Source organism: Bombina bombina, unplaced genomic scaffold (genome assembly GCF_027579735.1).
Source record: "Bombina bombina isolate aBomBom1 unplaced genomic scaffold, aBomBom1.pri scaffold_416, whole genome shotgun sequence".
In the NCBI taxonomy this organism is placed as follows: Eukaryota; Metazoa; Chordata; class Amphibia; order Anura; family Bombinatoridae; genus Bombina; species Bombina bombina.
The window spans coordinates 183,599-207,264 of NW_026511782.1; the positions used below are offsets into that span (position 1 = coordinate 183,599).

The following is a 23,666-nucleotide window of genomic DNA, read 5'->3' on the forward strand; positions in this document are numbered from 1 at the left end:
TTAACTTTTTGATAATACTTCAGGAATTCCTGAGGGATTTTCTCAGTGATGGATATTGTCTTCCCTCCCACTTTGATTGTGGATATATGATTGTTATATTTTTTATTTTTAACAAGATTAGCCAAAAAAATTCTGGATTTATTACCAAATCTGTAGAAGAAACTTTTGGCTATTTCATTCTTCTGTGTTTGTTCTAATAAAAATGTATCTCTTTCTTTTTTTGTATAATTGTATCTATTCCAATTAGTCAGGTTCCTTCCCATTAAGTACCTATTGTATGGGTTAGTTAGTTGTTTGGCTAATTGATCTGCCCTGTGTTTCATCTTTTTCTTAATTGTTATGATATATGCTATTATATCCCCCCCCCCCGATTACAGCTTTAAATGCTTCCCAAAAAGTTTCAATCTTCTCTAGGTAGTCAATATTGAAATTATAGAATTCATCCTATTTATTTTAAAAAAAATTGCTGGAAATTATTATTATTAACTAGATAGTTCGGAAATCTTAATCCAGTATTTTTTTGTTGTCTTTCTAGTTGTGAGTTCTTTTGTTATTGGCGAATGATCAGAAATGTGTGAGTTCCTTAATTTCTACTCTCTTTACGAGATTTGTAAGATGTTTTAAGGGGAAGATCTTTCATTCATACCTACAGCAGTATCATTAAGTACACACATAAAGCGAGAAACAAATGAGGCACATACTTCAGTATTTCTCAATAAAATATATTTGTGCTTTTTTTTATTAAGGTTACAGCTAAGTCATAATTTTAAACAACTTATCTGGTTAACCCAATCCCCATTTTGTTTACATCGATTTGTGCTATAATATGCAGAAAAGACTTTCTTCAACAATTCCATTCAGTATGTTTAAAATGCTCTACAATTTACAATACATAAATAATTATAAACCAGGAGATTGGCTACTGTCATGCAGTCTGCTTGTTATAGCTACAGCATAAAAGCACTGTTATTGGGGGAAAATGCAACAGGATTGGTTGGTGCAGAAGATTTCTTAACATTTAGAAAATTCACCAATTTAGCTTCCTGAATAAAATATACATCCATGAGACATATCCCTGTGGTGTTTTTTTTACTTTTCTTTTCATGATGAGATAATTAACCCTTTTTGCCATAGAAAGCTGTAACATTATGCTACCAAGGCGTTGTAAGGGTATCATGCAGCTAAGACGTTCTAAGCTGGGCTAATAAACTTTGCCGCAGCATTAACAGGACGGAGGTTGTGGTATCCACCATACCAGGTAACAAGGTTTCTGCATCATTTGAAGGATACAACAGACTGTAGATACCCTCATTTCTATACTCTATAAACTAAACAATATGGAAGACATTACAGTGTTGTTTACAACTACCTATACATGAGTAAGGGTTTAGCACAACTGACCATTTCCAAATTACATCACAATACTTTTGTTTATTACAGAATACTTGAGAAGGTTACAAGAAAACTAGAAGGAATTTTATCATCATTAACAGTCTCCAGGTAAGTTCAGGAAATCTATGTGAAAACATGCACAAAGATTTCCTCATATGCAATCCCAGATTTGATAGATATCTTTATTTATAAATATATTTTCCATACAGGAATTCAGCACAGCAATAGCCCCAAATAAATTGTTTGGGGTATTTAACAGTAGAAATTTCTTTAAGAAAGCCTTAACACATCTGTAGCCTTTCACATAACAAGTAACACTAAAGAGCTTTTTTGAGGTTTGTCATTACCACACCAGTCTCAATAGGGGGAGGGGGGGGTGACACAGTCAAATGTGGAATATTTTGAATTAAGACCCATGAATCACTGGGACATCAAACTTATTATCAAATAGCATACATATGTAACTTAACAGATGGACAAAATATTGAGCCAGAAAAAAACTTTTGGAAGCTGTGGCTAATCCCATGGCCCCTAGTATGGGACCCAGAAACAACATTTTGCAATGTAGGGTCAGGTCCCCTGGCTGCTAATATAGGAGCCAGAAGCAACATTTTGGAAACTGTGGATGGTCCCCTGGCTTCTAGATTTGTCAAGACCTGGGAAAGGACATATAAAAATCTTTAAAGGTTAAGCTAAACCTCTAAAGTATATTTTGAGTACAAGTGGCCCATGGGAGAGAAGCTTGGTGGGTGATATGGGAAACTATCACTGTTCTATTGGTGCATAGGGACATTCTCCAAAAGCATGATAGTTTCATTTATTTTTTTTACTTTTTTTTATGAAAAAGGAACAGCTTTTTTAAAAAATAAAAAAATATACTCTTAGAAAAAAAAAAAAAAAAAGAACTAATGTCCCTTAAAAGTATTAAGGTCTGGAAATCTGCGTTTATTAATTTTCCAAGGAAAGGTATCAAATATTAAGGAAAAAATGGTGGCAAAAAAAAGGTCAGTCCTGAGCATAATTACTTAGCCCCCCAATTACTAGAGGTTTGTTCCCAATCTCAGCTAATTCAGTCTTGGAAAACTTGGGACATAACAATGGAACCTTTTTGTATCTGCGCCATAAATACAAATATAGAAGTGGAATGATACTAGATTGTTAGTCAGGTGAGACTGGTGCTTTAATACAAATCACACACAGTATTTTATTATTCTACCATAAGCCATTTGCTTTCAGTCCTGCCACAATTTTTGTAACAGACATTTTTATTAAATACAAAGCTATCATTTTAGAACCAGACAGGCAGCAATTGGATACAGAATATAATGGTAACAATAGGATAAATCAAGATCATAATTTATTTAAGTAGTAAACGCAAAAAAAAAAGGCAAAAATAATCATCTCTACTATACCTTTAAATAAGACAAGATTTGCATAAAAATAAACAGACTGTGTCTCGACAAACACTTTACAAAAATATATTCCACCTTAAAGGTCACTTAAATTGGGTGGATAGGCGAACAGAGGATCTATGCCAGGCACCATCCACCCCAACAGCTGATAAAACAAAAACAACTTTATAAAAAAACCAGCAAGAAAACACAAGAGGTGGTTTCTTTGATCTGCATGTTTGAACTTTGCACTAAATTGCAATTAACCCCTATTCAAAGCAAGAACGTCCATCGACCTGTTGCTAAGATTGGCTTTGAAAGGGAACACTTAAAAAAACAAAAACAAAAAGATGCAATTCTAAAAGGCTAAAATCAAATGTTTAGATCATCAGTTTTGCTGAACATACAGAGTCATTGCTAGTGTCCAGCCAGAATTCCTACATTGTAATATGTACACAACATATTATACATCTGATCCCAGTGAATAGAGTGAGACCTGCTGGCCAAACTTGTGCAGATGTCACTGAACAGGCTCCACGTAGTTTGCAGGGTACAAGCCAATCTGCCCTCCCTCCAGGCGACCTTTGCACCAGCCTTGTTCATCTTCATCTTCTATTTTAGTCAACTCTTCCCCTGCAAGAGAGATAAAATGTTACCAACAGCAAAGAACAATTATTGTGTTGCTTTAAGGCAAAAAAAAAAAATGATGCTTACCTGATAAATTAATTTCTTTCATGGTGGTGAGAGATCCATTATTCCTGGGAATTACTCTTTTCTACCACTAAGAAGAGGCAACAATTCCCAAACCCCAAGAGCCCTATAAAACCTCTCCCACCTCACAGATCTAATGAACAGCCTAGCAAGTGAGGTAAGAAAAAGGAATGAGCCATAAATGGAGAAGGAAAAAAAAATGATGCACTAACGAAAAAAATTAACCCTAAAAAAACATAAGGGTGGGGTCTTGTGGATTCATACCACAATGGAAGAAATTGATTTATCAGATAAGCATAAATTATGTTTCATACAGGTGGTGAAAGTCCACAATCTATTACTCCTGGGAACTAATACCCAAGCTGTGGAGTCCATAAGTAATAATAAAAGGTAGGGTTTAAAAAAAAACAAAAAAACATTTTTCACTGACAAATTGAAGCCACAACTCCAATAAAAAAATGTCAATGTACTTAAAATAAATGAAAGAAGCAAAAAAATAACTGCCAAAATGTATGCAAAGACCACCAAGTAGCTGCCTTGCAAATCTGGTCAACTGAAGCCTCATTCTTGAAGGCCTAAGAAGTAGCAACTGACCTAGTAGAATGAGCAGTAATCTGCTGCTGCGGAGGCTGACCTGCCTCCAAATAAGCCTTGTGAATCAAAAGTTTCAAGCAAGAAGCCAAAGAAACTTTCTGACCTTTCCTAGGACCAGAAAAGTGAATGAACAAACTAGAAGTTTGTCTAAAGTCCTTAGTAGCATCAATGTATTATTGATTAATATAATTATTATTATTAAACTCAAAGTATGTAAATATCTCTCTGAAGCATTCTTGGGATTAGGACACAAAGAAGGAACAACAATCTCTCTGCTAAAGTTCTCTGCAGAAACCACCTTAGGCAAAAAGTCAAAAGAAGTCTGTAAATCTGCCTTATCCTGATGAAAAATCAGATAAGGAGGATCACAAGAAAGAGCAGGTAATTGGTAAACTCTTCAAACAGAAGAGAGACAGCCAAAAGAAATAGCAATTTCCAAAAAAGCAGTTTTATATCCACCTTATGCATAGATTCAAAAGGAGGAACCTGCAAAACCCTTAAACATAAAGTTAAGATTCCATGGAGGAGAAATTGGCTTGATTACAGGTTTAACACGGACCACAGCCTGAACACAACCATCAATATCAGGAAGATCAGCAATTTTCCTATTGAACAAAACTGAAAGAGCAGATATCTGCCCCTTTAGAGAACTGGCAGACAGGCCCTTATCCAGACCATCCTGCAAGAACTGCAAAACCCTATGAATTCTGAAAGAATGCCATGAAAAACCATGATCTACACTAATTATAGATTCTCCTAGTTACAGACTTACGCACCTGATTTAAGGTTTCAATCACAGAATTAGAGAAACCCCCTATGTCTATGAACTAAGCATTCAATTTCCATGCCATCAAGTTCAGAGACTCGAGATCCGGATGGAAAAATGGACCTTGAGAAAGGAGGTCTGACAGGAGAGGCCAAGGAGCAACTGACCTAGTAGAATGAGCAGTAATCTGCTGCTGCGGAGGCTGACCTGCCTCCAAATAAGCCTTGTGAATCAAAAGTTTCAAGCAAGAAGCCAAAGAAACTTTCTAACCTTTCCTAGGACCAGAAAAGTGAATGAACAAACTAGAAGTTTGTCTAAAGTCCTTAGTTGCATCAATGTATTATTTCAATGCTCTAACACCCAAAATATGTAAATATCTCTCTGAAGCATTCTTGGGATTAGGACACAAAGAAGGAACAACAATCTCTCTGCTAAAGTTCTCTGCAGAAACCACCTTAGGCAAAAAGTCAAAAGAAGTCTGTAAATCTGCCTTATCCTGATGAAAAATCAGATAAGGAGGATCACAAGAAAGAGCCGGTAATTGAGAAACTCTTCAAACATAAGAGAGAGAGCCAAAATAAATAATTTACAAGAAAGCAGTTTAATATTCACCTTATGCATAAGTTCAACAGAAGGAGCCTGCAAAATCCTTAAACACAAAGTTAAGATTCCATGGAGGAGAAATTGGCTTGATTATAGGTTTAACACGGACCACAGCCTGAACACAACCATCAATATCAGGAAGATCAGCAATTTTCCTATTGAACAAAACTGAAAGAGCAGATATCTGCCCCTTCAGAGAACTGGCAAACAGGCCCTTATCTAGACCATCCTTTTAATCTTTATTTAATATCCAGCAGTGTACACAGAATATAATTAATCACATTTGCTTTTGTATTGCATATTATTAAGTACATATTAAGTAATACAAAAAGAAATATTGTCATTCTGACTATTTTAAGAAAATAACTACAACAAAATAAAAGCAACAATAACGGTATACATGCTGGAGGTTTTCTGTTTTCCAGTGAGGCAACTAATAGCAAAAGAAAAAAGAAAAAAAAGGAGAAAAAACAAACAAAAAATAAAACAAAAAAACAGACAGGTCCTTATCCAGACCATCCTGCAAGAACTGCAATATCCTAGGAATTCTGAAAGAATGCCATGAAAAACCATGATTTACACAAATTATAGATTCTCCTAGTTACAGACTTACTCACTTGATTTACGGTTTCAATCAGAGAATTAGAGAAACCCCCTATGTCTATGAACTAAACGTTCAATTTCCATGCCATCAAGTTCAGAGACTCGAGATCCGGATGGAAAAACGGACCTTGAGAAAGGAGGAGACAGGAGAGGCCAAGGAGGACAGCTGGACATTTGAACCAGATCTGCATATCAAATTCTGAGAGGCCAAACGGGAGCAATCGCGATTACTGAAGATTTTTCTAGACTTATCTTGTAAATAGAGTAGGAAACAGATAAGCAAGCAGCCATCAGATTTATCTCTGGGAGACCCCAAAGATCCACAATCTGATTGAACACATCCTGGTGAAGAAACCACTCCCCTGGATACAGAGATTGACGACTGAGAAAGTCTGCTTCACAGTTGTTTACCCCTGGAATAGGAATTGCAGAAACTAGACAAAAATTGTTTTCTGCCCATGAGAGAATTCAAGCTACCTCCCTCATGGCTTGGGAATTGTGAGTTCCTCCTTGATGGTTGGCATCAAGGAGGAACTCTGTCAGAAAACAGATTATATTCTCTTTCAACAGAGGCCAAGTTTGAAGAGCCCTGAAAATTACACAGAATTTTTTTTTTTAATTTTCAAAAATAAACTTTATTAAAATAAAGTGAGGTTACAGAATAAAATTTAAGTATATATGGTATACACCACCATTGCTGCATAAAGATATGTTACAAATATAAGCCCCTATAATAACTACCTTTAACTAGTACTCACATAACAGAGTAATGTTCAACGATTATGAATCAAAATATAAAGTCTAGTAAATTTTTAAGTAAGTACAGTACATCATATCCATGTATCTCCCTACTCATTTTGGCATTTGAAATATAGTAAACTAGGTTACATGTGATGATCTATGTGAGAGACGTCTGGTGGGGCAGGTTAATAAACCTAGATACAGTGGTGTGTAAAAGGAGTTCTCCTTTCTGATATGTGACTAGGATCTATTTAATGAGCTTGTAGTCAGTAACCTCGCTATTTACCCCACCTATAACAGAGTGGATCACTTTTGGTTCTTGATTAAATATTTGATAAAAGTAACGTTGGGGTTATATGAAGGTAAAATGTAGGAAAAAGAAAAGAAAAAGTAAAGACCCAAATTGAGCCAATATTTGGTATCATGAGATATATGCTTAAGTGTTACCTAGTGCATATATAGGTCTTAGTGTGAGATGGTATTAAAAATATTTGGGATGAATGAGAATAAATATAAAAAAGTGACATGCTTGCAGTTGGGGTATGCTTTCTGATTAGTTGGTATATGTTAGTTAGTTAAATCTTTAACTGTTACAAGATAACTGAGGTCTTCTGTAAAGGCAATATATTTGTCAAATGAGATAGGGAGAAGGAAAACTTCTATATATTAATGGTGGGTTAAGGGACCGCTAAGGGGTCTGTAAGTAGGCATCTAAATGCTATGGGGTCATATTAAGCAATTGTCGCCTCGGCCACAGAAGAAATCTGATATTTACTAGCTGTGCATTACAATACAGTTGCAGTGTGCCTTCTATTGCCTCTACACATAATATATACAATAACATTGTTTTTATTTAAACTATGTAAGTATATTTAGCAGATAGAAGTATATTTGTTTTTGCAGCACAGATATAGGCTCATATTATTGCGAGATATTTATCCCAATCTTATTAGAAGCTACGTAAGTATATTTGGCAGACAGAAGCATATACAAATATGCCATGAAAGAGTGGACTTAAGTGGTTGGATGTGCACCAATATTTTTTGTTGCTTTGTAATTATTTTGGTCACTTTGGTAGCACTCCCACAATATGTGTGTTAAGATTAAACAGTCCTTTGTGGTGTGCTTAACCAAAAAAAACCCTTTGTTGTATTTCTTAAATAGGGAGCTGACCAAATCCCTCCCCTTTGGTTAATGCACGCCGCCCAGCCCAGGTGTGTTCCAGATAAATATACTTAATAAGCTAGAAAGCTTCACACTGTATAGACATGACTTGCTGCAGTGTGTAAACTGGTTAGAGTAGGACCAGTCTTTGTGGGACACCTTGTAAGTGGTGACTTGCTTAGCAGAATATGATCATATTGTGTGACTAAGATCCTATTTCATTTAAAGGCATTTTTAAAGCAAAATTGTTTTTATTTTTTTTTGCAGCTTAAATATAAGTCAATATTATTGCGAGATGCTAATCCCAATTTTATTTGAACTATGTAAGTATATTTAGCAGATAGAAGTATATTTGTTTTTGCAGCACAGATATAGGCTCATATTATTGCAAGATATTTATCCCAATCTTATTAGAAGCTATGTAGGTATATTTGGCAGACAGAAGCATATACAAATATGCCATGAGAGTGGACTTAAGTGGTTGGATGTGCACCAATATTTTTTGTTGTTTTGTAATTATTTTGGTCACTTTGATAGCACTCCCACAATATGTGTGTTAAGATTAAACAGTCCTTTGTGGTGTGCTTAACCAAAAAAAAAACCTTTGTTGTAGTGCATATATAGGTCTTAGTGTGAGATGGTATTAAAAATATTTGGGATGAATGAGAATAAATATAAAAAAGTGACATGCTTGCAGTTGGGGTATGCTTTCTGATTAGTTGGTATATGTTAGTTAGTTAAATCTTTAACTGTTACAAGATAACTGAGGTCTTCTGTAAAGGCAATATATTTGTCAAATGAGATAGGGAGAAGGAAAACTTCTATATATTAATGGTGGGTTAAGGGACCGCTAAGGGGTCTGTAAGTAGGCATCTAAATGCTATGGGGTCATATTAAGCAATTGTCGCCTCAGCCACAGAAGAAGTCTGATGTTTACTAGCTGTGCATTACAATACAGTTGAAGTGTGCCTTCTATTGCCTCTACACATAATATATACAATAACATTGTTAAAGCTGTTGTAGAAGATATATATTAATAAAGAGAACAAACAATTAAAATAACGAGTGAACTTAACTAAATTCAAAACCAAGTAATACTTCAAATTTTAGCTTTTACCAGCTACATGCGGTCGGGATTATAACAACAATAATGAAGAGTTAGTTTGTTTAATATCAACCACTTATGTCTGCTTGGCAATCAAGATTGGTCTTTAGGAAGATTCGTGGAGCCTTGTGTGGAGAATTATCAGTCCCAGTAATTTGGTTCAAAGCTGCAGTGTCTGTAGGATGCTAAATGTAATTTTGTGTTTTTTGGGCCGGTAAGTAGTACTTTGGGTGTCTTTTGAGAGCTGACCTTAAGGGCACTAGTAATCAAAAGGTTTGGCGCCCCAGCATTCTTGTATGTCCGGGGGTCCTCCCCAGACCCCCTTAGAAACATTTTGTCTTAATCTGGTCTGCTTGCGGAGTCTGCTTTTGTGGGTTGGATGATCCCAATAGCAGTATGGCCTTGCTGAGACAGTCATTGTGTTCTCGCATCATGGTGGAGTCGTTAGAGTTGCCTGGTGAGATGGTGAGGCTTAATGGGGATTCCGTAATGAGGTATAGTTCTAGGGATCGTAAGTTAGTGATTGATACTGTTGTCACTCGTTGCGGATCATATTCCACTGCTGTTTGCATGGTCATCTTGGTGCCAATCTGTTTGCCCGACCCCATCTTCTCTGCAATAGCCGTTGGTGTATTGCTTGTGCATATATTTATTTATGTTTATGCATCAAGATATCATATGGGGCTCTTTCAAGCAGTTTCTCCATGTGCCCCACAAAGTTTGCAAACTGTGGGTTAAGATCAATTAATAAGTCTGTGTCTCCCATGGCTGCCATTTTCTTTCGTGAGTGCTTGATGTTGGGTTGTTTAGCTTCTTACTCGATGTCTATTTTGTGTGTCACTTGTCCTCGTTGTGTGTGAAGACAAGGTTGAGATAAAGGTACAAGGTTGAAATTGTGCTCAATTTAGGCAAAGAATCTCGGCGAGCTGAGGGGGTAGCTCTGCTTATCTGCAAGCTGCCGCTTTAAGCCTCCTTTGTCTGATGCCGAGCTCTAGTATCATGAATACAGCAAAATCGTTTGAGGTATGGAGCTCTTCCAAGCAGTATATCAGTATAGGTGGCAAATGATGTGATGTCGCTGTAAGATGCTTTTGAAAACCGGCAGATTATCACGTAATTAGCAGGAGCTCCGGAAAAATGCGACCGCTCCGGATCGCTGTTCGGACACGCACCCCCCCCCCCCAAGTTCTAGAACATTTATAGGTAACCTTACCTCCCGATGACACCAAACTCCCTGTGCTCTCAAGGACCACCAAACAGCTTCCCAACCTGAGAGACTTGCATCTGTAGTGATCACAGTCCAAGTAGGATAAGCAAAAGAAGCCCCCTAATTATTAAACTGATAATCCAGCCACCAAATTAGAGACTGACTTGTATTGGGATCCAAAAATATATTTTGAGACAGTCTCTGCACAATTGACTAAGCATACAAACCTGAAGAGATCTTGTGAAAACTAACAAATAGAATTGCATCTATAGCTGCAATCATAAGACCTAGAACTTCCATACAAAGAGCAACCAAGGGGAATGAGACTGAAGGTTCAGACAAGTTGACACCAATTTAACCTTCTCTGCTCTGTTGGAGAAAGATTCATGTAGACTGAATGTATTTGAAATCCCAAAAAAGTGTTTGAGGAATTAAATAACTTTTTTGGAAAATTGATCCTCCAACCCTGTTGTTGAAGAAACACCCGGTTGGTGTAAGATCTTGCACAAAGATGTCACTCAGGTATGGAAACACTGCAATACCCTGAGTTATGAACACAGACAAAATGGGTACCCAGAACATTTGTAAAAATTCTTGGAGATGTAGCCAGACCAAAAAGTAGAGCAACACACTGAAAAATGCTTGTCCGAAAAGGCAAACCTCAGAAACTGGAAATGTTCTCTCTAAATTGGAACATGAAGGTAAGCATCCTTTAAATCTATTGTGGACATAAACTGACATTAGTGAACAAATTTTTAAAGATGGAATCCTTACAAACTTGTTTAGATCTTTCAGATCCAGAACTGGTCTGAAAGTACCTTCCCTTCTTCAGAACAATGAAGAGATTTTAATAAAATTCTATCCCCTGCAAAGGAACTAGAACAATCACTCCCATAGCTTCCAGATCTGAGACAGACCGGGAAAAAGCTTTAGCATTTACAGGATTCCTTTGAACACTCAACAGAAAAAACCTTCCTCTGGGAGGCCTTCTTCTGAACCTCTATTCGATTATCCCTGAGAAACTATTTTTAGAACCCAGGGATCTGGAACAGACTGAAACCAAGCCTCCTGAATGAGGCTTAATCTGTCCCCTCCCTACCAGAACTTCTGGATTGGGGGCCGCTAAGTCATGCAGATTTGGTAGTAGGGTTAGGTTTTATTACTCTGTTTTGACTTCCCAGTTAGCACTAGGTCTCCAGACTGAGCCTGAGGTGCCGTGCTTCTGAGAAGAGGAGTCAACCTTTTATTCCTTATTTTCCTTATTCTGGTCAAAAGAGTGAGAACGATTAGAAGCTTTCGATTTCCCTCTAGGCTTTTTGTCCAGAGGAAGAAAAGCCTCTTTACCTCTAGTAACAGTAGATATTCTAGAATGTAAATCAGAACCAACAAACAAAAAACAAATTATTTCTCTGAAAGGAAAGAGATTATCTGGATTTTGCCACCATATCAGCAGACCAGGATCTAAGACATAAAGCTTTCCTGCCAAAAAAACAGAATTTATGCTTACCTGATAAATTACTTTCTCTTACGGTGTATCCAGTCCACGGATTCATCCTTACTTGTGGGATATTCTCAATCCCTACAGGAAGTGGCAAAGAGAGCACACAGCAGAGCTGTCCATATAGCTCCCCTCAGGCTCCGCCCCCCCAGTCATTCGACCAACGGTTAGGAGAAAAAGGAGAAACCATAGGGTGCAGTGATGACTGTAGTTTTACAAAAATAAATTTGAACCTGACTTAATTGCCAGGGCGGGCCGTGGACTGGATACACCGTAAGAGAAAGTAATTTATCAGGTAAGCATAAATTCTGTTTTCTCTTACATGGTGTATCCAGTCCACGGATTCATCCTTACTTGTGGGATACCAATACCAAAGCTTTAGGACACGGATGAAGGGAGGGAACAAGTCAGGTAACCTAAACGTAAGGCACCACTGCTTGCAAAACCTCTCTCCTAAAAATAGCCTCCGAAGAAGCAAAAGTATCGAATTTGTAAAATTTGGCAAATGTATGCAGTGAAGACCAAGTCGCTGCCTTACAAATCTGTTCAACAGAAGCCTCATTCTTGAAAGCCCATGTGGAAGCCACAGCTCTGGTGGAATGAGCTGTAATTCGTTCAGGAGGCTGCTGTCCAGCAGTCTCATAAGCCAATCGGATGATGCTTTTCAGCCAGAAGGAAAGAGAGGTAGCAGTCGCTTTCTGACCTCTCCTCTTACCAGAATAGACAACAAACAAGGATGATGTTTGTCTGAAATCTTTAGTTGCATTTAAATAGAATTTTAAAGCACGAACCACATCAAGATTGTGTAACAGTCGTTCCTTCTTAGAAACTGGATTAGGGCACAGAGAAGGAACAATGATTTCCTGGTTAATATTCTTATTAGAAACCACTTTTGGAAGGAAACCAGGTTTGGTACGCAAAACAACCTTATCTGCATGGAACACCAGATAGGGTGAATTATACTGCAAAGCAGACAATTCAGAAACTCTTCGAGCAGAAGAAATAGCTACCAAAAACAAAACTTTCCAAGATAATAACTTAATATCTATGGAATGTAGAGGTTCAAACGGAACCCCTTGAAGAACTGAAAGAACTAAATTTAGTCTCCATGGAGGAGCCACAGGTTTGTAGACAGGCTTGATTCTAACTAGGGCCTGTGCAAACGCTTGAACGTCTGGTACAGCTGCCAGACGCTTGTGTAACAGGATAGACAGAGCAGATATCTGTCCCTTTAAGGAACTAGCTGACAAACCTTTCTCCAATCCTTCTTGGAGAAAAGACAATATCCTTGGAATCCTAATCTTACTCCACGAGTAACCCTTGGATTCACACCAACAAAGATATTTCCGCCATATCTTATGGTAAATCTTCCTGGTGACAGGCTTTCTGGCCTGGATCAGAGTATCTATAACTGATTCAGAGAACCCATGCTTAGCTAGAATTAAGCGTTCAATCTCCAAGCAGTCAGTTGCAGAGAAACTAGATTTGGATGCTTGAATGGACCTTGTATTAGAAGATCCTGCCTTGATGGCAGTTTCCATGGTGGAACCGATGACATGTCCACTAGGTCTGCATACCAAGTCCTGCGTGGCCACGCAGGCGCTATCAGAATTACCGAAGCCTTCTCCTGTTTGATTCTGGCTACTAGCCGAGGGAGAAGAGGAAACGGTGGAAAGACATAAGCTAGACTGAATGACCAAGGCGCTACTAAAGCATCTATCAATGCCGCCTTGGGATCCCTGGACCTGGATCCGTAAAGGGGAAGTTTGGTGTTCTGACGGGACGCCATCAGATCCAATTCTGGAATGCCCCATAGCTGGGTCAGCTGAGCAAAAACCTCCGGGTGGAGTTCCCACTCCCCCGGATGGAAAGTCTGACGACTCAGAAAATCCGCCTCCCAGTTGTCTACTCCTGGGATGTGAATTGCAGATAGATGGCAGGAGTGACCCTCCGCCCATTTGATGATCTTGGTTACGTCCTTCATCGCTAGGGAACTCTTTGTTCCTCCCTGATGATTGATGTACGCTACAGTCGTGATGTTGTCCGACTGAAATCTGATGAATTTGGTCTCCGCTAATTGAGGCCATGCCTGGAGCGTATTGAATATCGCTCTCAGTTCCAAAATGTTTATCGGGAGAAGAGATTCTTCCCGAGACCATAGACCCTGAGCTTTCAGGGAGTCCCAGACCGCACCCCAGCCTAACAGACTGGCATCGGTCGTGACAATGATCCACTCCGGTCTGCGGAAGCTCATTCCCTGAGACAGGTGATCCTGAGACAACCACCAGAGAAGGGAGTCTCTGGTTTTCTGGTCCATTTGTATTTGAGGAGACAAATCTGCATAATCCCCATTCCACTGTTTGAGCATGCACAGTTGCAGTGGCCTTAGATGAATTTGGGCAAAAGGGACAACGTCCATTGCCGCAACCATTAAACCGATTACCTCCATGCACTGAGCCACAGAAGGCCGAGGAATGGAATGAAGAACTCGGCAAGTAGTTAAAAGTTTTGACTTCCTGACCTCTGTCAGAAATATTTTAATTTCTACCGAGTCTATTAGTGTTCCCAGGAAGGGAACCCTTGTGAACGGGGACAGAGAACTTTTTTCGACGTTCACCTTCCACCCGTGAGACCTTAGAAAGGCCAGAACAATGTCCGTATGAGCCTTGGCTCTGTGAAAAGACGACGCCTGTATTAAGATGTCGTCTAGGTAAGGTGCTACTGCAATGCCCCGCGGTCTTAGCACCGCTAGAAGGGACCCTAGCACCTTTGTGAAAATTCTGGGAGCGGTGGCCAAACCGAAAGGAAGGGCCACGAACTGATAATGCGTGTCCAGAAAGGCGAACCTTAGAAACTGATGATGATCTTTGTGGATAGGAATATGTAGGTACGCATCCTTTAGATCCACGGTAGTAGTCGTATATTGACCTTCCTGGATCATCGGTAAGATTTTCCGAATGGTTTCCATTTTGAAAGATGGAACTCTGAGGAATTTGTTTAGAATTTTTAGATCCAGGATTGGCCTGAAAGTTCCTTCCTTTTTGGGAACTACAAACAGGTTTGAGTAAAATCCCAGTCCTTGTTCTCATTTATGGGGAACATTTTCTTAAAGATAGGGGGGGGAACAAAAGGTACACCTGGTCTCTCCCACTCCCTAGTCACAATATCCGCCACCCTCTTCGGGATCGGAAACGCATCAGTGTATACAGGGACCTCTAAAAACCTGTCCATTTTACACAATTTTTCTGGGACCACCATGGGGTCACAATCATCCAGCGTAGCTAAAACCTCCTTAAGCAGGACGCAGAGGTGTTGCAGCTTAAATTTAAACGCTAAGGAATCTGACGCTAAGGATTTCTCCCTCGGACAGACCATCCCTCACTGCCACTTCAGAGTGTCGTGAGGGTACAACAGATAAATCATCCAAAGCTTCTGATTGCTCATCCTCTGTTCTTAAAACTGAGCTATCACGCTTCTTTGGAAAAACTGGCAGTTTGGATAGAAATGCCGCAAGGGAATTATCCATGACTGCTGCTAATTGCTGTAAAGTAATAGGGCCCAATGCGCTAGAGGTACTAGGCAACGCTTGCGCGGGCGTAACTGGTGTCGACACATGGGGAGAGGAAGGAGGACTATCCTCATTACCTTCCGTCAAAGAATCATCTTGGGCTACATTTTTAAGTGTCACTGCATGGTCATTAAAATGTTTAGATACCTTAGTACACTTTAAACACAAACGCAATGGGGGTACACATAGAACAGGGTCTATCTGTAGGCTCAGACATGTTAGACAGACTTAGACAGCACTCAAATACAGAAAAATACACTTTTTGAAAAAACAGTACTGTGCCTTTAAATACTAAAAAGCGCACACTTTTTTTACCAAATCTCAAAAAAACATTCAATCTTTATGAAATTTTCACCATATGATCCTAATGCTTTGAAATGATTGCACACTAAGTTTCAAGACAATTAACCCCTTATTGCCCAAACCGGAGCAAATTGAAGCAGGCCACCGGTTTAACACACTACAGCACCATGCCACAGTCTCTGCTGTGGCCCTACCTTCCTTGGGGATTAGTTTTGGATGAAAATAAGCCTCCCTGGAGTCCTACTGCAATCTCTGGACACCACACGTGAAGCTGCATGAAGCTGTCTTGCAAAAAGAACTGCGCAACTGAGGCGCGAAAATTAGGCCCCCTCCCTCTTCACTCCGGAGTTGTGGGGCCTTCCTAAGCCAAAATAGGTGTCTAAAAATATGCCAGGCGTATAAAACCCCCAAAAAAGTGTTCCAAACATAATAAACACTTGTGCAAATATCAGATAGTAATAAATAATCGATTTTCCCCATAACAGTGTCCACCAGTGATTTGAGCCCTTAACTAAGCCATCCTTCTATACTGAGTCTCAGAAAATGGCTTACCTTCCCACATGGGGATTTCTGTCAGTCTTCTAGCATTACCAAGTCTTGTTAGAAAAAAAGTGACTGAGCATACCTTAAGCAGTTAAGCCTGAAAACTGTTCCCCCCAACTGAAGTTCTCCGGTACTCAACAGTCCTGTGTGGGAACAGCAATGGATTTTAGTTACAACATGCTAAAATCTTTTTCCTCTCAGCAGAAATCTTCATCACTTTCTGCTCAGAGTAAATAGTACAAACCGGCACTATTTTAAAATGACAAACTCTTGATTGAAGAAATAAAAAGCTACAAATCTAACACCACATTCACTTTACCCTCCCGTGGAGATGCTACTTGTTAGAGCGGCAAAGAGAATGACGGGGGGGGGGGGGGGGGCGGAGCCTGAGGGGAGCTATATGGACAGCTCTGCTGTGTGCTCTCTTTGCCACTTCCTGTAGGGATTGAGAATATCCCACAAGTAAGGATGAATCCGTGGACTGGATACACCATGTAAGAGAAAACATGTTTTTAACATTAATCTTGATAATATCAAATCACAAAAAAAACATTTTGAAAATAATTTTTATAAAGGTTGTCAGAAAAAAATAACAGCAAAAACTTAAAGAACATCAGAGTACAAATATGATATTACAATCACATGCTTACCCGATAAATTTCTTTCTTTTGCGATGTACCGAGTCCACGGATTCATCCTTACTTGTGGGATATTATCCTTCCTAACAGGAAGTGGCAAAGACAGCACCACAGCAGAGCTGTCTATATAGCTCCCCCCTTAACTCCACCCCCCAGTTATTCGAACGAAGGCCAAGGAAGAAAAAGGAGAAACTATAAGGTGCAGAGGTGACTGAAGTTTTTAATCAAAAATACCATCTGTCTTGAATAGACAGGGCGGGCCGTGGACTCGGTACATCGCAAAAGAAAGAAATTTATCAGGTAAGCATAAATTTTGTTTTCTTTTGCATGATGTACCGAGTCCACGGATTCATCCTTACTTGTGGGATACCAATACCAAAGCTTTAGGACACGGATGAAGGGAGGGACAAGACAGGAACCTAAACGGAAGGCACCACTGCTTGCAAAACCTTTCTCCCAAAAATAGCCTCCGAAGAAGCAAAAGTATCAAATTTGTAAAATTTTGAAAAGGTATGGAGCGAAGACCAAGTCGCAGCCTTACAAATCTGTTCAACAGAAGCATCATTTTTAAAAGCCCATGTGGAAGCTACCGCTCTAGTAGAATGAGCTGTAATCCTTTCAGGAGGCTGCTGTCCAGCAGTCTCATAAGCCAAACGGATGATGCTTTTCCTCCAAAAGGAAAGAGAGGTAGCCGTAGCCTTTTGACCCCTACGCTTTCCAGAATAGACAACAAACAAACAAGATGTTTAACAAAAGTCTTTGGTTGCCTGCAAATAAAATTTCAAAGCACGAACCACGTCTAAGTTATGCAACAGACATTCCTTCTTACAAGAAGGATTAGGACACAAAGAAGGAACAACAATTTCCTGATTGATATTCCTGTTAGTAACAACCTTAGGTAGGAACCCAGGCTTGGTACGCAAAACCACCTTATCAGCATGGAACACAAGATAAGGTGAGTCACATTGTAATGCACATAGTTCAGAAACTCTTCGAGCTGAAGAGATAGCAACTAGGAACAAAACTTTCCAAGATAAAAGCTTAATATCTATGGAATGCATGGGTTCAAACGGAACCCCCTGAAGAACTCTGAGAACTAAATTTAGACTCCATGGCGGAGCAACAGGTTTAAACACAGGATTAATTCTAGCTAAAGCCTGACAAAAAGCCAGAACGTCTGGAACATCTGCCAGACGCTTGTGCAACAAAATAGACAGAGCAGATATCTGTCCTTTTAGAGAACTAGCTGATATAAGCCACAGTCGTGAGCCAGCTGAGGCCATGCCTGGAGAGCATTGAATATCGCTCTTAATTCCAGAATATTTATCGGTAGGAGAGCCTCCTCCCGAAGAAGTTGCTTGCTGCTTGTCTGAATTACTAAACGTGCAACTGAGATGCAAAAATAGGCCCCGCCCACCTCACTCGATGTTGCTGGGGCCTACACAAATCTAGCAAACTATGTTTGAAAACCATGTGGGTTATAACAACCCCAAATAAGTCAAATGACCCCTCAAGCAAACGTTCCCATAAACATAAAAAAACGTTACTCCCAGAACACACAAATGTTTGTCCCACTTTCTCATAAACAAACTGAGTGCCCAAAAAACTTAGCCCTTCATGCAAGCTAGTAAAGCCTCTTTCATACTAGGATTACTGCTTACCCTTCCCCAAATGGGGATACTGTCAGCCTTTCTGAGTTGACACAGTCTCTGCAGAAAATATGACTGAACATACCTCATTGCTGCATAGCAAGAAACCGTTCCTCACACTGAAGTTTTCCTGTACTCCTCAGCTTCTGTGGGAACAGCAGTGGACCTTAGTTACAAATGCTAAGATCATAATCCTCCAGGCAGAAATCTTCATCTATGTCCTGCCTGAGAATAAATAGTACAACACCGGTACCATTTAAAAATAAACTCTTGATTGTAGTTAAAATTAAACTAACAGCTTAACACTTCTTTCACTTTTCCCTTCCTGCTTAAAGCTGGCAAAGAGAATGACTGGGGGGTGGAGTTAAGGGCTATATAGACAGCTCTGCTGTGGTGCTCTCTTTGCCACTTCCTGTTAGGAAGGATAATATCCCACAAGTAAGGATGAATCCGTGGACTCGGTACATCATGCAAAAGAAAATAGAACTACCACCTATATGAGGTAAACATTTCTGTTGCATACTAATAATTACTGTACAAGAGAACAATAGTATTGAACATAAGGAATTTAAGCTTCTTTTTAATTATTTGTGAGTCTAACTACTAGCAGGATCGCTTATGGACCCAAAAAGAGATAAATTATAAAGAGAGAAACTAAAATGATAAATACGGTCACTTTTGGACCTCGAAAATAAGTATTATATATCGTGAGCTAGTGCTACAGTATACGGATACATAATAAGTGGTAGTATATGATAAGGGTAATATAACACAAGTAACTAGAAATGAAACCCAATTTTTTATACTAGTTAAGTTTCCCTGCTTTACTCGAGGGGTCACTCTTGGACCTGAGTAGTTTAAAAAGAGTAATGGCGAGGGAAATTGGCATTTGTAGAAGCCACTTTTGGACCTTAGTAGTGGTTTTAAGTGGGGTAAACAGTGGACAAAAGCCGCTCTGAGTAGAAGGGGGGCGGAGTCTTTCAGTGCGAGGAAAAAATTATGGTGGGAGGAAGGTTGACTTGAGGATTTTGATATATGTCAGGGTAAGTAATGAATAGCTTTATCCTCAGATATCCAATAAAATATAGATTAGAGAGAATAAACTTACCAAAATTGGGGACTCTTAGGGTGTTTAGATCAATCGTGTCTATAAATGTATATAAAATATTAGTGTAGCTGCACCCCTACATAACCAATAGAATTACTAATAGAGCACTTAAATAAAGTACTAGTATATACAAAAGTAGTTCCCTTAAACTGGAAAGTATGTACAGTATGCATCATGTAATCCCAGGAAATAAAGAAGTCTTCTATTTAGTACTTAGGGTAAATAAAGCTTATTCTTATTCCTATGCTCTGATATCAAATATAATTATCCTATTACTAGTCCTACTCATACAAATATGAGCTTTGAGATATAAGGATAAATATGAAGACTAATAACTAAACAAGCTAACCAGGGTTACTTGAAATATATAAGTACAAATACATATATTGTAAGGAACCAGGTAAAAAGTGTATATATAAAAGACTGTCAGCAGGGAACAATACTATGGTTTGGAAAGCATAAAACACCAATTCACATTACAGTCCGATTAGATAGTAAATAGAGTCTTGTGAGGAAACCACTTTACTGAGGTGTGTAGAATATAATTTTACAATACATCTAATAGATTATATCAGCGGGTATATACCACTTAAAGTAATGTGACATAAATAAAAATTAGAATCTATTATGGTGATAATGACAATACCAAATAGATAAGCTCTTACGCCAGCATTCCAATCTTCCTACAATAAAACAATATCCAAGATCAAATGTAACAATACATTCTCATACTAGAGGTTAAGTTTCCTCTAGTTGTGAGGTACTTTTATGTAAACAGCAAATGACAAGGTATGTGAAGAGTCTTATTAACTTGGTGCAAGTTAGACTTCAGTAAGGTGATGGGAAACTATTGCAGACTTATGGGCACTGAAACATGCTGTATATCATTAGGGTATTCTCATGGGTACTGATCACTGAGGTGTAATGTGCATTATGTAGATTCAGTCTGCAAACATACAAATATCAGACTGATGTAACATGAAAATATACTGATTTAACATGGACTAATACTGAGCTATTCTGTAGGATTTTAGTGTACTTGAGAGCTTGGATACATAGAATGTCAAGTCTAAACTTATAGGATTCATATATTGTATATTAAGAACAGAAGAACAGCAAATCATATGTAGTAGGAGAGGATTTTATAGGGGTGAGCATAAATATATATAAACCTAGTAGGTTTCTAGCATTTGGGGAGTTGAAATGGGCCTTAAGGTGAGGGGGACCGAGGTAAATTATTATTATTGTTATATAGTTAGCTTAGTGTACTTGAATGTCTTAGAGGTATGTTGAATAAACAAAAGGGAGACAAATCAGTATAATAGTTTGATGAATATTAAACTCAATTGAACCCCGAGTACACTAAGAGCTGACTCCAATTCTCAGAGCGTTTAGGGTGTTATCGTTAAAACAAAACTGCAATAGTCTCTGAATTGTTTGCTGAAGTAACCTCTGTGGATCATACATACTGACTGGAATTTGTAGCTGCAATAAGCGTTTCATCATAGTCCCAACGATCAGAAGGCAGCAATCCCAAAACAAAGCCTCCATTCTGGTCTACAGCCGTGAAATTAACTGTCCCGTGCTCTCTGCTGACTGATGAATCCCTTGCACTTCTCAATTCTGTTGGCTGACCCTCTATGTCACACCCGCCATCTGTGATCTCTAATGTGCTGATCTGAGACTTTACCAAGTTAGCCGTTTCCGCTATGGGACAATATTGAGAGTCACTGAGAAATATCAGTTTAGGAGATTTGTGTACAGGAGGCTCATGATCTGTATGTTGTTGGTGAGTCACTGGGGACTCTGCTGGAGGCTCTGGTTTATTAGGTGGAGGATCACTGAGAGCTCCATTCCTCTATAAATACTGTATAGAGCTAGAGAAAATGATTATCCAGTATCGCCTTCATTTCCTTCAAAGTGTGATTGCTGCCACCTCCATTTTGAGGATGCCTTAGTGCCGTGCTTATCCTGAAAAGGCTCTGTGAGATCGTTGCCTTGAGGCAGTCACAGCCCCTTTAATTTGTCTGACAGGCTAGAAGACCGTGGTGCTGCTGTTCACGGGCTATGCAGGGCGATCACTTGACAAGATGGCGACTCGCGCCACACAGATGCGGTCTGTTACTGACTCCGTTGTCAGGGCTTGAATCGGTCACTAGAGTTATAGTAGGTGAGCGCCTCCCGGTAGACGAAATCACCACTTCTCCCAGCTCTAGGTTAGGTGCTAGGGCTATGAGTGCCCAAGGGAAGATCTATTGAGGCTGGTGTTGGTCCTCGTGGTATGGAGATCTAAGTGGCAGGCTGTAGCGGTGCTCCGGATCAAAGTAGCCGAGTTTGATCAAGTTAGCTCTGCGTTGCTGCTATGCTCTTTTCAAAGATGTGCACAACAAATGATACTGGCAAATAACAAATTACTTAGATTGCTATGGAGCTACTGAAATGTGCGACTGCTCTCGTCTCTTGTTGGCTCCACCCCCAACCCAAAATATTTGCACTAGCAGAGTCAAAAGAATACTGTTCTGGGGGGCGGAGCTAACTGCAGAACAGAGTGGCAGCACATTTGGAGAGCTCTCTCCGATTTTGAGAATTATAAGACTTTTTAACAACTAAAATTCTCTAGAAACAGAGAAAAACTGTCGCCTATGACAAACAGAAGCATACTAGGACTCAATTGAGAGAAAAATTCAACAGGTGCGAGAACTTGTTGCCTTCCATTCTCATATCACGGAACATAGCTAGCCGTCTGACAGCAAAAGCCCTTACAGCGGATCAGCAGCCCTAGCGCTAAGACCCCGGAGGGTCGGGGCTCCACTCCGGGGCACATTGAGAGAGACCCTGTGCTACCTTTTGGGCCCGGATCCCTATCACAGCAAGACGGCCTATCAACCTGCCTCATACTCAATTACGGCCGCGGATGTGGCACCGGATCTAGCAGTTCGCCTGCGGCCCTGACAGCCAGTCACCGGAGACTATCTACCTGCTGGAGCGGCTGGGACCTAGCCGAAAGCCACTTGCCATCTGCACTAACGAGGCTGCTACTGCACATCCTACCTGTTTCCTGTGATCCGGAGGGTCGGGGCTCCGCTCCGGATCGAGCAGTGGCCATCTGTGTGCTCAGACGGAGGATACCGGGTGATCGCCTATGGTAAGAGACTACACTTAGGACCGGACCCCCTCACGACCAGCAGTTTACCTGAATTGGTGGCCTAATTTCGTTGCAGGCCTTGTGAGAAGATCAGGCGGAGACCCACAACTTGAAGTGCGCCATACTTTTGTTTTTGGGCGCGAATTTCCGCCATCTTGGGGCCTTCCTCTTGAACCTACTGAGGGCCTTGATAAGAGAATCGGGTAGTCTGGACAAAATGGGTAAGAGCCCCTAGCACACACAGCAACTCCCTCCCTGCTGGGAACCCCACTGCCCCACTAGCTGCACATATTTATATCAGTCCTAAGCTTCCAGAAACCAAGGCCTTCCCTTCACATCGTGACAAACATAACAGTGGGCCCCCGTAACTACCTGCATACACAGGTGACAATTTGATCTACATCCCATCTGTTGTTCCCCAACCACTAAAAGGGAGCTGTACTTCACACCACCTTGGGGACACAGGACCTGGGACTAGGTCACTAAACTCACTAACCACTTACCAAACACCATATGAAAGAACTTTAAGTGGCCTATTTATATCTGCTAGCAAGACACCTTGAGCAGGCTTCTTCAAGACATTAGTACCCCACCTAATTTGATAATACCAGTGAAGCGGAGAACTTTGTCTTTTGGATTGAGTAGTGAGGGGCTTCTTATTCTGTCTCCTAAGCTAGTAGCTCTTGTGCCCACATACCTCCCCACAGGAAAACATTACAGACAACCTCTATCACTCATACCTATATTACTACCCCCTGAGGTGCTGCCTCCTCTCAGCAGATACATTTATACAGCATATCTTTAGTGAGACTTCAGAATTCATTTTGCTGTAACAGCCTGTCCCATTATTGTGTAAAACTACTGCTGCTGTGTCAGCCTGTGTGCCTTTGGGCTTTCAGCCCAAAGTGGAGTGTTATTTTATTTAAATGTCTGTCTA

At 39.9% G+C, this 23,666-nt stretch overlaps 1 protein-coding gene across 3 annotated transcripts in view; it reads right to left on the reverse strand.

Moving 5' to 3' along the window:
• Positions 1–706: 706 nt before the first annotated feature.
• Positions 707–23,666, reverse strand: part of PACSIN2 (protein kinase C and casein kinase substrate in neurons 2) — a 268,976-nt gene continuing 246,016 nt past the window's right edge. For all 3 annotated transcript variants that reach the window (XM_053696714.1, XM_053696715.1, XM_053696713.1), the window contains one exon: positions 707–3,416. In XM_053696714.1, the coding sequence (XP_053552689.1) occupies positions 3,304–3,416 (113 nt within the window). In that variant the 3' untranslated portion in view covers positions 707–3,303. The remainder of the gene's footprint in view (positions 3,417–23,666) is intronic.